This window comes from Schistocerca cancellata, chromosome 3, assembly GCF_023864275.1.
Source record: "Schistocerca cancellata isolate TAMUIC-IGC-003103 chromosome 3, iqSchCanc2.1, whole genome shotgun sequence".
Taxonomy (NCBI): Eukaryota; Metazoa; Arthropoda; class Insecta; order Orthoptera; family Acrididae; genus Schistocerca; species Schistocerca cancellata.
In genome coordinates this window covers 236,970,333-236,985,344 of record NC_064628.1, presented here as the reverse complement: position 1 = coordinate 236,985,344, position 15,012 = coordinate 236,970,333, and the positions used below count along the sequence as shown (strand labels likewise).

The window sequence follows — 15,012 nt, the reverse complement described above, 5'->3', positions numbered from 1 at the left end:
TAGAAGAAAGCTTAGGCGACGAAATGGTGCAGTTTGCTGAGCCGCTCAAAACAGCTGCTTTTGAAAGAAAATAGCACGAGCCGTGGATTGCAGTTTTATAGACTTTTAATGGCACGTTCATTGAATCGTCTTTCCAGAATGTGGAAAAAATTCACGCATTTATTTGTTTTTGATGATCACCAACTGCAATGGATAAAGTTGTTTCAACATAAAAGCGCATTAAAAATGAATTAAAGAACACCACTGGACAACAATGTTCAAACGAACTCGCGTTAATGACCATTGGAAAGTTGGTACAAAGAGAAGGCCATGTAGTTTGCATGCTATACGAACACTTTTTACAGCAATTTGACTTGTATTTCTCAGAAGAATCTTAGAGAAACACGTTGTCTGCCACTTATATCATGAAGTAATCTTATTTATAAAAAATAGTTTGTCCGCTGTATTTGTAAAGTATCGATTTAACGTTATGTTTCAATTTGCTAATGTACAGTTTCCAATAGCACGAGTTTATCAGTAATTTGTGGAACAGATAGATTGCAAAGATTTTATCTTCCATAGATACATTTGTAAAGCTTGAACACATGAGAAGGTACATCGTCTTTGGGTATTAAGAATGGCTCTGTTGAGTAAAATAGATTACGGTAGGCATAGCAGCAGTAGTAGAGAGAGCGAATTGTGTTTTGGGCAAGATGAGACGTTGATCGGTTCGCTCAGCTGAAGAGCTATGCTTCAGAGCAAGTGCTTCTCTTTTGAAGATGAGAAAATTTTAGAAATGGAGAATAGCTAAGGATTGAATACCACTGGGGGAAAGATTTTCTGAATTTTATTTTGACGCTTAAACGAGTCAGCAACCAAAAGGTATTTGTCGCATTTGTATTTAACGGTTATCATAGTTTGTTAATTTTCATTGTTTATTGATTTCGAGTGTTAGGTAAAGGAGACGATTTATCAGTCATATGCCCAAGGCATTGCCGAATTCCATTCATATCTGTTCGTCAAAAGCAGATTTTGATGTAATAATTTAAAAGTAAATCTCCAAGCAATTTTATATTTAAATAATGCATGGGGTCTGTGATGGGGTTAAAGAGAATGAGAAATTTTATTAACAGGTGTTTAAATGATGCAAACTCAATTTTGAAAAAAATTAAATAATTTCTGATTTCCTTTTGTTTTTCATTTATACTCATACTCTCCCTTGCTTAAATGACATACATTTTGAATACATTTAGAACGCCATGAGTACGAAGAGCATTGGTAGCAGAAGAACAGAACGACGAGTGCATCGGGAATTGTCTATCTTGACAAGCGGTAAATTACAACACGCAGCGCAGAGTTTTTCTCTTTCAGCTTATTATTGCCAATGGCAGCTATGCCAGTACAGGAAAGAACCGGTCGTGTATTGCAGGTAAGACATTACTAGGGCCCAATTATAGAACGCTTTTGGAGGGAGATTACCTTGTTGCGCACAGTGAAATAAATTAGACGTGAACATGCGTCACCGTGAACGAGCATTTCCGCGACAAGATTAGTTACATTTAATACTGTCGATGTTCAAAGTTCCTTTCATTAGAAGTTACCAAATTAAATAAGTTTCATTTTATTAGATACTTTTCACAATTTCCCATTGTTCAATATTTTTACGAGACACTTTCATCACTGGTTTAACTATTGTTATTTCTAAATTAGCCCATATAAAACTGAGAAAATCTTTTTTTGTAAATTGCAGTTTTATTTTGTATCCTAAATTTTGAGCCGTAAAGCACATGAAGGGTTTCTCCGTAGCTTTTGCTATGGGCCCCGCACTGACTTTCTCTGGCACTGCACTTACAACGTTATCGTTCATTGCTACGTATATGCGTTGGTGAAGGCGGCCGCCAGCCGCAGGAGGAACAATAAAAATGCGTCACCGTGAACGAGCATTTCCGCGACAAGATTAGTTACATTTAGTACTGTCGATGTTCAAAGTCCCTTTCATTATAAGTTACCAAATTAAATAAGTTCCATTTTATTGGATACTTTCCACAATTTCCCATTGTTCAATATTTTTACGAGACACTTTCATCACTGGATTAACTATTGTTATTTCTAAATTAGCCCATATAAAACTGAGAAAATCTTTTTTTGTAAATTGCAGTTTTATTTTATATCCTAAATTTTGAGCCGTAAAGCACATGAAGGGTTTCTCCGTAGCTTTTGCTATGGGCCCCGCACTGACTTACTCTGGCACTGCAATTACAACGTTATCGTTCATAGCTACGTATATGCGTTGGTGAAGGCGGCCGGCAGCCGCAGGAGGAACAAGTGTCCGGGACTCGGTGTGCGGCAGCGCGGGTTGGCTAGCTTCCAGGGGCGGCGCCGGGCGCCAGACTTCGCCCTTGGCTGCCGCCGCACCGCCCGGGCCCGGCGAACTGGGGACTGTGCGCCGAGGCCGCGGTGCTGGTTCAGCCTCTAACCGCAGACAAAACCCCAGGCCTTCCTCCGTGATTCCCGTTCTTTGCTCAGTGGGCAGCGCTGAATGACATTATCTGTGACTACGTGCCCTTTCACACCAGAGCACCGTAACAACATCGAAAGTAGCACACTGTGGTGGTCGTCAGTTTTTCGAATTTCGTGTTTTTTCGTGTACACATTGTTTTCCCCGTTTGTATTAAGAGGAATTCTGAGACCTATTTCGTTGAAAATGAAGACCAGGATCAACGCTGCGGTGACCGAGAAATTACGTCATGTCAGTAGTGCTGTTGAAGACTGCTTAAGCATGAGCTTGACTGCCATTTTTAGGGTTATCCTCATGTGAGGATGACACAACAATATTAAGTTATTTGAACACCTCACCCGCCGCCCCCAGCCAACCACCCTCCGTTTTTTTGCTTTTGTCATATCTCGATAATGTGTCAAATTTCATTATGATTAATTAATATGAGCGCATATCACAAAGAGATATTTACATAAGAATTACATACTGAAGTAAATGTGTCTATTTTTTATTGGAACAAAAAATTTAAATCTACCTATGTGTTCATGTATTGGAAGTATCCTCATATACATTCAAATGGGTAAATTTAAGAACTTTTATGTGACAGAACTTACAAAATGTGTGAACACACCATAACTCAATCCTAGCTTTAACAAAGTTTCTTTTCCGGAGCCTGTTTCTTTTACAATCACAGTATTGTCCTCGGTGATTTTGCACACGTCGCAAAATTAATTCTTTTTGTTCTTTATCGTCTGTTAACAGTCCGTTGAAATATTACAGTAACCTCACTCCTATTTCTGCCGCATCGTATGCCACCTTAGGATGTTTCGTAGCCTATGTGGCGAAAAGGTTTGAATCCCAAGGTAAAGGAAACTTATTTAACAAATGTAAATCTATACTTCATTTCTTCAACATGAGCAAACTATTGACGGCACTGAACTCATCACTCTGCTGTAAAGTCAAAATTTAGTTTTGGAAACATACCCCTGGCTGTGACTAAGCCGTGTCTCCGCGATACCCTAGACCCGCAAGTTTCGCAGGAGAGGTTCTGTGAAGTTTGAATGACAGGAGCTGAGGTACTGCCGGAAGAAAATCTGTGACATACGAGGGCTGAATGAGCGAGCATTAGACGTGCTCGCGTAGCCCGGGAAAGGCAAAGGTCCCAAGTTCGAGTCTCGGTCCAGGCAGGTAGTTTCGTATCAGCGCTCACTTAGCAACAGAGTGAAAATTACATTCGGGAGTGTGGTAGCAATCAAACACAAGCATGAGCAGTAGTTAACAACATGTAGTGGCATGACACAGCTTCTCGGGCACTGTGGCACTTGTTCCTCGTCTTCAGTTTCAACAAAATATGTCTTAAAATTCTTCTTCTTAAAACAAAAAGAAAAACCGCAGTGGGTGTGCATGAAGAAACATGAAATTCTGAAAAATAAGGACTAACCTCGTAGTACATATCCTAATTCGGGATATAGACATTTCAACACGGAAGCTACGCATAATGGCAACGTTATCCTCTCTTTTTATTGTTCATGTGTTGCCATGTTAACTTGAGTACAGTATGCAGATACTATTATAAATTGCGTTCAACGTAAAGCGATGTTAGGCAGGCCTCAACGACTGCGTGTCTTCGATGGACAGTAGCACAAGTAGTGATGGCGATGTTGAAGCCCCTTTTTTTTTAAATTCAGAATCAAATAAATCGAGTTGGGCTCCTCTACTAAATGAAAAAACCAGCACTTACCTCAAAATTTACAGTATGCAGATACTATTATAAATTGTGTTCAAAGTAAAGCGATGTTAGGCAGGCCTCAACGACTGCGTGTCTTCGATGGACAGCAGCACAAGTAGTGATGGCGATGTTGAAGCCCCCTTTTTTTTTATTCAGAATCAAATAAATCGAGTTGGGCTCCTCTACTAAATGAAAAAACCAGCACTTACTTCAAAATTTACAGCGTGACTATGAAATGATTAATACTTATTTTAGGTCTAATGAAAAGAGTGTGAATAAAGCAGTAAAGCTGTTCAGTAAGCGACATGGTTTGTGGCTCCGTGTACGTGAGCGAGCTTAGATACATCGCGAAGCAGCTTTGGTTCCCTTTCAATAAAACTTGAGAAAGATAATTAAGTATCTATTAGACGACGATTAGTTTGGCTTTAAGAAAGGTAAAGGTAACAGAGAGACAGTCCTCAGTTGCGCTTGATAATGAAACCAAAGCTGAAGAAAAATCACGACACGATCATATCATCTGTCGATCTAGAAAAAGTCTTCAGAAATATCAAATAGTGCAAGAGGTTCGAAATCCTGAGAAAAACGGGAGTGAGCTACAGGGGAAGGTATGTAATATACAAAATGTACAACAACCAAGAGTGAAAAAAACGACTGGAAGACCTAGAACGATGTCCTTGAACTGAAATGGGAGTAAGATAGGTATGCAGTCTTGTGGCTCTGATATTCAATCTATATATCTAAAGTGAATGACGGCAATATAAGAAAGAGTGGGATTAAAATTCAGGGTGGAAAGATATCAGTGATAAGATTTGCTGATGACATTGCGATTCAGCGAAAATGAAGAATTCCAGGATCTGTTGGCTGTAATGAACAGCCTAAAGAATACAGATTATGGATTGAAAGCAAACCAGAAATAGATGTAGTATAAATGAGAACAGCGGGAATAACATAGAAACTGATGAGAACGTACTAGACGAAGATAAGGAATTCTGCTACCTTGGAAGTAAAATTACCCACGACGGACAAAGTGAGGAGAACATAAACAGCAGAGTTGCACAGGTAGTGACGGCACTCCGGGGCAAAAGAAATTTAGTGTTATCAAATACTAAGTTTTACTTTGAGGAAGAAATATCTGAGAATGTATGTTTGGAAAACAGTACTTTATGGTAGTGAATCAAGGACAGTGAGAAAAATGGAACTGAAGAGAATCGAAGGGATTGAGATAGGTACGCATCATATCTGAAATACATACAAGAGGAAGGGACATTAAAATAGCACATGTGTTAAGACTGCAGGGAATGACTTTCATCGTATTAGATGGCGGTATAGAGGGTAAAAACTATAGGGGGTAAAAAGAGGGAGTATAAAGAATAGGGGAAAATAAAAATTTGAATACGTACAACAAATAATTGAGTACGTAGATTACATGTGCTACTGTAATCCGCAGGATAGAAATTCATGGCGGCCGCATCAAACCACTAAGAAGACTTATGACTCTAAATTAATAAATAAACTGGGTGACCGTCATTCTATAAGGATAAATCATACTGCTTTCAGTTATGCCTTCGGTCCTTTGAAGCAGCTTAGAATGATGCAAATGATTCAGGAACAGAAAGCTTAACCGTAAACTACCATCCATCAGTATATATAATGGCAGATCTGTCATTCCAGTTGTGCCGGTAAAACTCCAACAGGATCGAAGGTTACACAGCTTTCTCCACCTATGAATGGCGGCGATGCAGGCCTTACGAAGACTGTTAGGGGCATGAGTACTTAATCATGTTCATTGAGGAAGTGTTCTGCCGGTTGGAAAAGGGAATAGGCCATCCTGCAGTATCACTTGATTTTCGAAACAATTTCACATCTATGTTAAATTTTACCTTGGTAATACCTACGGAGTTACCGGTACTTTCCTGTAACTCACGGCTCATATGTTGGTAGGACATAAAACAAATAAAGTAAATACTTTGCACATGAAAAAGATTTCATCTAAATGCAGCACGTTCGTCGTGAAATGGACGGTAATGTCCGTTGTGAACAAAGCAGTAGCTGTAACAACGTTGGAAACAATGTAATTCCTCCGGGATTGGCCGGACAGCGTTATTTCGCGAATAAAGGCAAGTAAATGCCGCACGGTTTTCTTTGTTACGAAGATTCATAAGTGCTTCTTTCCATATTTGAACCCGGCAGCCTGTTTTGGTGACAGGCTGCTTCCAAAGGCCATCCCTATAAACAAGAAACGTTAATGTTAGTTATTTACAGCAGTGGTGTTACTAAACGATGGAAGGCGGCCTTTCGTCTGCAAAAGATCTGTACAATATACGGGCAATGGTTCCGCACTCTTCGAAAAGTCTCTTTCTCTCTCTCTCTCTCTCTCCACCATTCTATGATCAACGTGTAGTTAACGTCCTTCCTGCTGACAGGGGGACTCTCCTAAGAACTGCCCGAACCAAACATTGCTTTGAGTAAGTGTGGATGCGTCAGCTATACTTGTATCGAGAATGAGCAGATTATAGTTATAGTGAAAAAAATGCGCGTCAAAGTCAACTTAATGGCGCAATACATTCCAAGCAACGACATTCCTTGTTACTTTTACAATTCAGAAAGTACTAAATAAATCGATAAATAGAAGACCGTTTATTCACCAAGACAGAAGACAGCAAAACAGGCATGAACCAAAGCATAGTCTGTGTTGATAAATTTCTATATTAAATGAATAGGTACGGGTATCACAGAAATCCAACTTACATGGTTTGCATAAGCCGCAGGGGGGAAAGTCGGCCTACGTTGCGATGATCAAAGGGCTGTCTCATCCACTATGACTAGTCACATTACAACGAGTGTCAGACAGTATTATAGGGAAAAGGAAATGAGGTCGCCGTCCACACCGGTCATCAGTATGGTACTCTGTACCTTACCCCTATTCCTCGGTATAAAACGATACTTGAGGAGGAACGGATACAGCGCAAACATAAAGTGGAACATAAAATCCACTCTACATGTGAAATATAATTTCAGAATATAAGCATTTGACCGAAACAGGCATTCCATGAGAATGTCGGTTAGTCGACCGATACAGAAAACAGTGCCATTTGCCGGTGGTAAAGGAGTGTTCGTAATATACAAGAGACAAAATACTGTCCGTTACCAAATGCACGTTCATTGTCGTTTGGTGGGTTTCTTTATTTGCAGGTTGTTTGCGTGACGGCTGTAACAATATAAAATATCATTTTGATGTTTGGGATACTGAAGGACCCTTGAGAGCTCTCTTTGGTGAACAGTGAATCGCTCCACAGAATGAGAAAGACAGTAAGTTACATACGATGGCCATATCTTCAGGAAACCTCAGGTGACGGCTCGTCAGCCGATATTTACTTGCCAAAGTAAATGAGATTTATTTACAGCCTTGTCACCTTTTTCTAAAAATTTCAGAGCAAGACATAACGAGCGTCATTCGTCTCTAATCTGCTTTGATAATACTATACGTAATGCGAACATTCTGTTCTCGCTGAGCAGAAGAAAGGTAAAAATTATTCTTGGGTTTCCAGCAAAATTAACGTACGGAGAAGGGAACAAACATCGAGGACATCGGTCCCGTCGGACGAGGGAAGAATGGGAAAGGAAATCGGCCGTGCCCTTTCAAAAGGAACCGTCCCTACATCTGTCTGAATCAATTTAGGGAAATCACGAAAAACCTAAATCAGGATGGCCGGACACGGGTTTGAATCGTCATCCCCGCGAATACGAGTCCATTGCGCTAACCACTACGCCAACTCACTCGTCGCAGAATCAAGGTGGACGTAAATCACCTTTTCGACGAAGTTTCTTTACCAGACAATTTTATATTAGTGCCAAATATCTTAAGAATAAAACCTTGCTTCAAGATTTTGGGTAACAAAATATTACTGACAGCAAAATAATCGTCCTTAATCAGATCTATTATTAAAGTTGTATTCTTCGAGAAAATATTTTGCGAACCAGAGAATTTCTTGACACAATGAAAAGTTGTCTCCCAAGTATGTGAGAAGTTTGGTGATGTACTACGGAAGAGGGATACGAGTATGTAAGCACCGTTACCGGGCACCATCTTTAACTACGTATGTTACACCGCGAGGCTTTGTATAGTACCATGCAGGACGATACGGTATGATTACAGCTACACTACCCTGCGGCACAACACGTTTGTAGCGCCATAAATTTTCTGAAACCAATGTGCAACTAAACTTCTGGTTAGTAGCCCATTTTGAGGTATAATTACGTAGTTTACTCGATTATAACAACGCGGCGTTACTTTTGTAGGAAAATAGAAGACGGAGAGAAACGTAAGTGGCGTGAAAACGAAGCGTTAGGGGGCTTATCGTTAGAAATCATTCAATAATTACTTACTGTTACTATGAGCTACGTGTGCTACACAATAAACTTCAGTTAATTTAATTTTATAAGAGAGACACGTGGCAATGATTGTGGTGGAATAGGCAGCAGCTGAACATGAAATATAACTTTTACACCTTGAACCGGAACTAAGCAAACAGAACAGTGACCCCATTGTCGACAAAAGCTCTCTTCATTATCAATTAACACCAGCAGCCTGCACCTAAAACGTGGTTACATATAAGAACAACCATTTTCTCATTAAAAGAACGTATTTCTCCCCATGTCGTTCGCAATATAGTCCCCATAAAAAATAATAATTTAGTAATAAACACGAAAATAAGACTAGACTTCATACGACGGATAAACGATTACAATATCCTGTGGTTAACAACTACAGTTTATATTTTTCCATAAAATAGCTTAACGGAGGTTATTAGTGCACTAAGAACACATTAGTATGTCCTCATTGTAGTTGAGGAAAATATCTAAAAGGTTGTTGTAGAGGTAATAAAATAAAACAGTGCAAAAGATATCTGGAGTAGTATCGGATGCAAGTGCGGACGACGTCAAGTTTTACGTCAGCAGCAATCCTTCTTTAAACGATCACTTGCGAAGAGTCACCGCCGGCAATCAAGTGAAGACAGCAGTGGATGTGTCATAGAAGACACGTCAGGAGAGTACTGATGCAACAGGATGAAATGTGCTACGAAACCCTATCGTCATTACGTTGTGTATAAATTAATAAGGTAGATTTTTATAGTCGACGTGTTACAGTTATTCTATAAATTAAGGAAGTACTGGTATCAGAAAGGCAATTTTTGGTAACACACACGACGCTTTAATAAGCTTTTCACCCTTTCCTTTAGGTGTATATCATGTATTTCTAAGTAAAAATTAGTTTCTGCGTGTGTCTTTCAAGAATCTCTTAGTCCGCGACGATATTTCGATGTAATAAGGCATGAGACACTATGCGTATTTTATAACAAATTAAACAAGATTCACACAACTGGCCGCTTTCGCAAGAACACCATACACGCAGCACCATCGACTATACCTGTTAATAATGGCGAAGATCGTCCACACACGTCATGGATGATATTATAGATTCTGGGAATGTGATAAACAACTTTTCTTCGTCACGTTAGAAACACTTGCGTCTTTTCTAATAACAATCTGATACGGTTGGAATAAAATGAGTGATTGTGTTACTTAAGCTTATTGTAGTTCTTCTAAACGGACGTTTTTAAATAAGCACCTTATTCAATAAACGTTGTCTATGCGATTTTCACACCATCTCGGCGTTAGGTGGTACGACGAAGTCTCAAAAAAGGGAATTAAAGATGTTCTGGGCTATTGCTTATTCCGATCTGCTCATTTACGGCAGTATATTTAGTGATTTCAACACATATTAACTGTGTCGACTTTTCTTTGTGGGCTTAAGAATATATTTATGTGGCCTTTGCAATTCTGTATTTCTTACTGTTTTTCCCACTCAGATTCATATAATTGTATTAGGCACCTTTGCTGGCTTTATATCATATATGCTTTATATTTGTCCAGTATAAACACCTCTGGACTCAATTTTATGTCACAATTTGGCACTACAGTACACGTAACATTGGAGCTACAACGTTGCTGTGAGCTTTAGCTGCAGTCTGGACAAGTGCAGTGCTGCAAGGATATGTCCAGTGAAGTGCAAATATGTGACAAAAAGCTAAGCCTGGTAATATTTGCGCAGCCAACGCAATGTGTGTGGAGATGGGAGGATTGGACCTGGAGGCGGACATACCGCATCTGATTCGTTTCAGTAGATCGCCATTACTACCTTTCCTATTGCCATCTCTGTCAGAGTGCCACTTACATCTAACGTCCTAGATAATTGTTTGGACATATTCCAAGCTCTGGCTTCCCGTACTATTTCAGCTCCCTTTAGTTACACTGAAATTCTTTCATCCCAACATATGTACTATTATCATGTTAGTTGTTGTAGTCCTCAGATTCCTTTCTTCCTCCTTTCCTAGCACTGCCCTTAATTTACAGCATCCTTCTGCAACACTACATCTCACAGGTTTAGATTAGTTTCTCTGCAGCTTTTACATAAAGTTTTGAAGACATACAAACCGGCAGATGAAGAGTAGAAATGTGTCTCGATAGTAGTGATAATTAAAATTCAGTTCCAACAAGGTGAGTGAACCAGAGTGAGATATTCACTCTGCAGTGGAGTGTGCGCTGATATGAAACTTCCTGGCAGATTAAAACTGTGTGCCGTACTGAGGTTCGAATCGGGACCTCTGCCTTTCGCGGGCAAGAGGCAAGTTTGGGAGCTAGGATACGAGGTACTGCCAGAAGTAAAGCTGTGAGGACGGGGCGTGAGTCGTGCTCAGATGGCAGAGCACTTGCCCGCGAAAGGCAGAGGTCCTGAGTTCGAGTCTCGGTCCGGCACACAGTTTTAATCTGCCAGGAAGTTTCAAGGTGTGTGAAAATTCTTTTGCATATGATATAAACATCATTGAGATAACTACTGAGAAAGGATCTGTCTGAAAAACGTTACGTTTCCTAAATTTGGAAAAGTAATACTATCACAACGCAATTTTCAACACTGAAGCAAAGCTTGTTGCAGCTGAGTTATTTGCAGCCATACAAGCCATTTGATATTCAACAACGCTGAAAATCGATAGAGTGCTGGTATGTACCAATTCAATGAGTGGTGTGTAGTCGTTTGCCAAAGCAGCTTCAGGGAAAACTGCGCACTATTCAGAGCGGGTCCTCCTGAGATATTTACAATATCGATAGTTCTCCAGTGAAAACTGGGCCATAGACGAAGGCGTAATGAACGAGCTGACCAGCTTGCCAAAGAAAGTGCAATCACTGTAAGGTCAATTCCGCATTTTGTTTGCTATCAGCGGTTTGCGGTAAAGGTAAACAGCGGAAGGAAATTGTTACATAATGAAGAAGTTAACTTCAAAGGAACTTGGTACTGGACGGTTGAACACCACATATTTCATACTCCACAGTTTATTAATTCTCGTCTTAAACAGAAGGAAATTATTGCCATTAACAGATTAAGAGCATGTCACTTGATTCCTAACAAGACGAACCACCTGAAGAAAGGAACAGATCACGACTGCTGTACGGCTGAAGATAATATCCTGCAGTTTTTATTTTTTTAGTAAAAATGGAGAAAAAAACTATACGAAGAACTTAAAGATGTTGAATATCTGTCACTCCAGTTACGTCTAATATATAAATACTACGAATACTTAATTTAACTTTGATGCCGTCATATACGGGGTGAACTCCAACCAAAAATTTTCACATGTTCATGGAGATCTGAGTGGTCTCGGGCGGCTCGTTACACAGACTTCACATTTCGTTTTGGTTTCTTGGCGCAATAAGCCTTAAATCTACACTATACTGAAAATAGTGCACAACAATACAAATGTCGACCGTATATGCTGTGCGTGTTTCCATTCCGTCACGGTACCTGTTGTCGACGTCAGTAATGCTCTCTAAGGCGTTGCTTGTAATTACGCATTCAGTACTCCTCGGTCCTATGTAGTGTTTTGTTTTACATTAACGTTAGTTGTACGTTAACAGTAAGGCACAACAGTACTACGGATGGGCCTACTGATGAAGATTTGGCAGATGTGCATCTCATCTCGCGTATGGATTCACTGAATAAAATGGACGAACAAAACAAAGACGCTATTGTGAGCTGCTCGCGCCCCGACGACAACCGCATCGCTGAAGTTTTGCAACTGAGGATTGCTGCAAAATCTTGCACTATGTGTTGTACGTTTTTGTGGTTGTATATTACGGGTACTTTTCCTGTTGTGAAGTTATTTTGACAGGAGCAGGGTGATCGTCGTAACAAACGGAACAAATCATAATTACGTTGTTACCCTGTAACAAACTTCCGGCGTCCGTGGGCCCCTTATACCGAAATACTCAGTAGGTATCCCCGAACTAACTCTGATAATTTGTTGGTGGAGTATTGGTTCACGCTGTATATGAAATAATCACAGTTTAATTTTTCCTCTTCTCTCTCAAAATTTTATTTGGTCATTTTACTGTTTTCATGCCATATATATATATATATATATATATATATATATATATATATATATATATATATATATTGAAATCTGGTTTCTGGCTCATATGTATGAATCTTGCACTATAAAACGTACGAAACGATATAATGTGACATTATATTTACCAATACTGTCATAATATTGTATCCATACAAGCACACGATAAAAAACAAAACAGAGGCTTCAATAAGAGAAAAGAAGTAAACACTACGAAAGTGAATAAATTCAGATAAATATATCGATTTGTAAAAATAAAAACAAAAAACCACCTTTCGGTTGTCAAAGCAATATACGTTTGCTCAGGGACGAAGCTCCTTTCTTTTAATGAGTCTCGCTAGTTCGGCCCTTCAATACAGACGTAGGCACGAGTAAATGGCAAATCTTGTACTTCATATTGTCGTGAATACCACCTGGGCATTAACGTAGTCACCTACATATTCCTCACACATATTTTTAGTCTGTGTCTTTCCTGTTCAAGCAAAGGTGTCTCAAAATAGGTTACGTACATTGTTGGAAAGCCAACAGACCGATCGTTTATGGCATCTTGTTGTTACAACATTTCATTTCAATTAGAACCCGCATCTTGCATTACGAAGACCGAATTAGTGTTGACACCTTTACTTGACGCGAAAATTCAATTAAGACATTTCATATTCAACCCGCTTATCGAACAACTGCACATTCTGCAACACGCACGACCTGATACAATCGGCGCTTGGAAAGAACACTTACTTTCTTTTTCTGAAGCCAAATCAGCGTCAGACATGTCATTTGACGATGAGATTTACAGCTTTCTACTGCATTTGTGGTGTGCCTTTTACATAGTAAACCTTTACCTATGCACTGCATATCACTGACCAGGTTTAATTATCTCTACCACTTACATTTGCTGCCTGCTGACAGACGAACGATACATTACAACTTGGTTGTATGAAACATTGCCAGAAGCATTTAGGAATAAATAAATAATTCGGTTTAGATGTGAATGACAAAATGGAATCTTAATTCATGGAAAAAAGAGTAGGAATCCTCATGTATTTCACTGTGTTCGTGTGAAATGTTTAACTATAAAATAATCATAATTTAATTTTGCCTGATTTTATTAATTTCTGTGCATCAAGATATGGGCGATCGCCAGATGCCATCTGAGGCAGAACAAATTAACGGGTCGGCGGGCACATACCTGGCACTTGGGGAACTCCTCGACGGGCCGGTCGACCTTCCAGCCGAGCAGAGGAGGGATGCAGACGAGGCCAGACAGCAGCCAGACGAGAGCGATCATGATGGCAGCGCGGACCGGCGTGCGCTTCTTCAGGTAGTCGACGGCCTGCGTGATGGACCAGTAGCGGTCCAGCGAGATGAGGCACAGGTTCATGATGGACGCCGTGCACAGCAGCACGTCCATGGCGCTGTGCACGTCACACCACCAGTTGCCGAAGATCCAGTAGCCCATGATCTCGTTTGCCAGCGAGAACGGCATGATGATGAGACCCAGGAAGAAGTCCGCGACGGCCAGCGACGCGATGAACCAGTTCTGGATGTTCTTCAGGGCCTTCTCTGTCGCGATGGCAATAATGACCAGCATGTTGCCGACGACGACGATGATCATGAGCACCGTGACGACGATCGAGGCAAGGATGATGTGCGGCAGGGAATACCCACTGGGGAAGAGGGAGTCGACGATGAAAAGGGTGCTGTTGGCGGTGGTGTTGGTAGAGTTGTCTGCCTCCGGAGAGGAGAGGGCCAACGCGGACAGGTTCCACAGCAGGTAGTAGCCGCCCAGCGGGTCGTCGTCCTCCTGGGAAGAGGAGTTCCCGGCGGTCGCTCTCGCCTCGTCCATGCCGACCGCCAAGTCCACTATCAACTCGTGTGACGCCACAGGCGCTCTGAATGTACCAACAAGCAAAGTTCTCCTAACAGCGCAATAACCAACTAGAAATAGCCTTCAGTGTGTAGCTTGGCGATGGAACTTTGCAATCTCTTGCCTTAATTCCTTCACTGCACAAAGAGCGAAGAGATTTTGATATCAATGTAGTTTAAATGGCTGTCGACGGTGCGAAGAGAGTAGTGCTTTGGTCCCTGTATACATTGATAAAAATCATACTGTTTTCAGTTCATGTAAAAAACTGTTTAATGGAATGCTTATATTGGGAACGAAACTTGCAAATAACCAAATTTTTAAGCTAACCAGATTTCAACGTTTTTTTCAGCGTTTATTTTTCTTATTCCCTAGGCAAGTGGGTTTCTAACATAGGTTCCTGCACTTTGACGAAATTGACAATAAATTGTTTGATAATTTTTGTATTGTTTTGGTATCTTGAATGCTATAAATTCCACCT

The 15,012-nt window shown here is 40.4% G+C and overlaps 1 protein-coding gene across 1 annotated transcript; it reads right to left on the bottom strand.

Moving 5' to 3' along the window:
* Positions 1 to 2,256: 2,256 nt before the first annotated feature.
* LOC126176239 (alpha-2 adrenergic receptor-like) lies at positions 2,257 to 14,779 on the bottom strand. Its single transcript, XM_049923384.1, has 2 exons — positions 13,857 to 14,779; positions 2,257 to 2,451 (listed from the first exon to the last, which is right to left on the bottom strand). The coding sequence occupies exons 1-2, from the start codon at positions 14,511 to 14,513 to the stop codon at positions 2,257 to 2,259; spliced, it is 852 nt and encodes a 283-aa protein (XP_049779341.1). The 5' UTR covers positions 14,514 to 14,779.
* Between the last annotated feature and the right edge of the window lie 233 nt (positions 14,780 to 15,012).

Excerpts from the sequence above, each read along its gene's own strand:
- LOC126176239 (XM_049923384.1), bottom strand. The coding sequence starts at position 14,513 with ATGGACGAGGCGAGAGCGACCGCCGGGAACTCCTCTTCCCAGGAGGAC. Across the intron at positions 2,452-13,856 it reads AGGAGTTCCCCAAGTGCCAG|AGGCTGAACCAGCACCGCGG; the intron begins GTATGTGCCCGC and ends GTCTGCGGTTAG.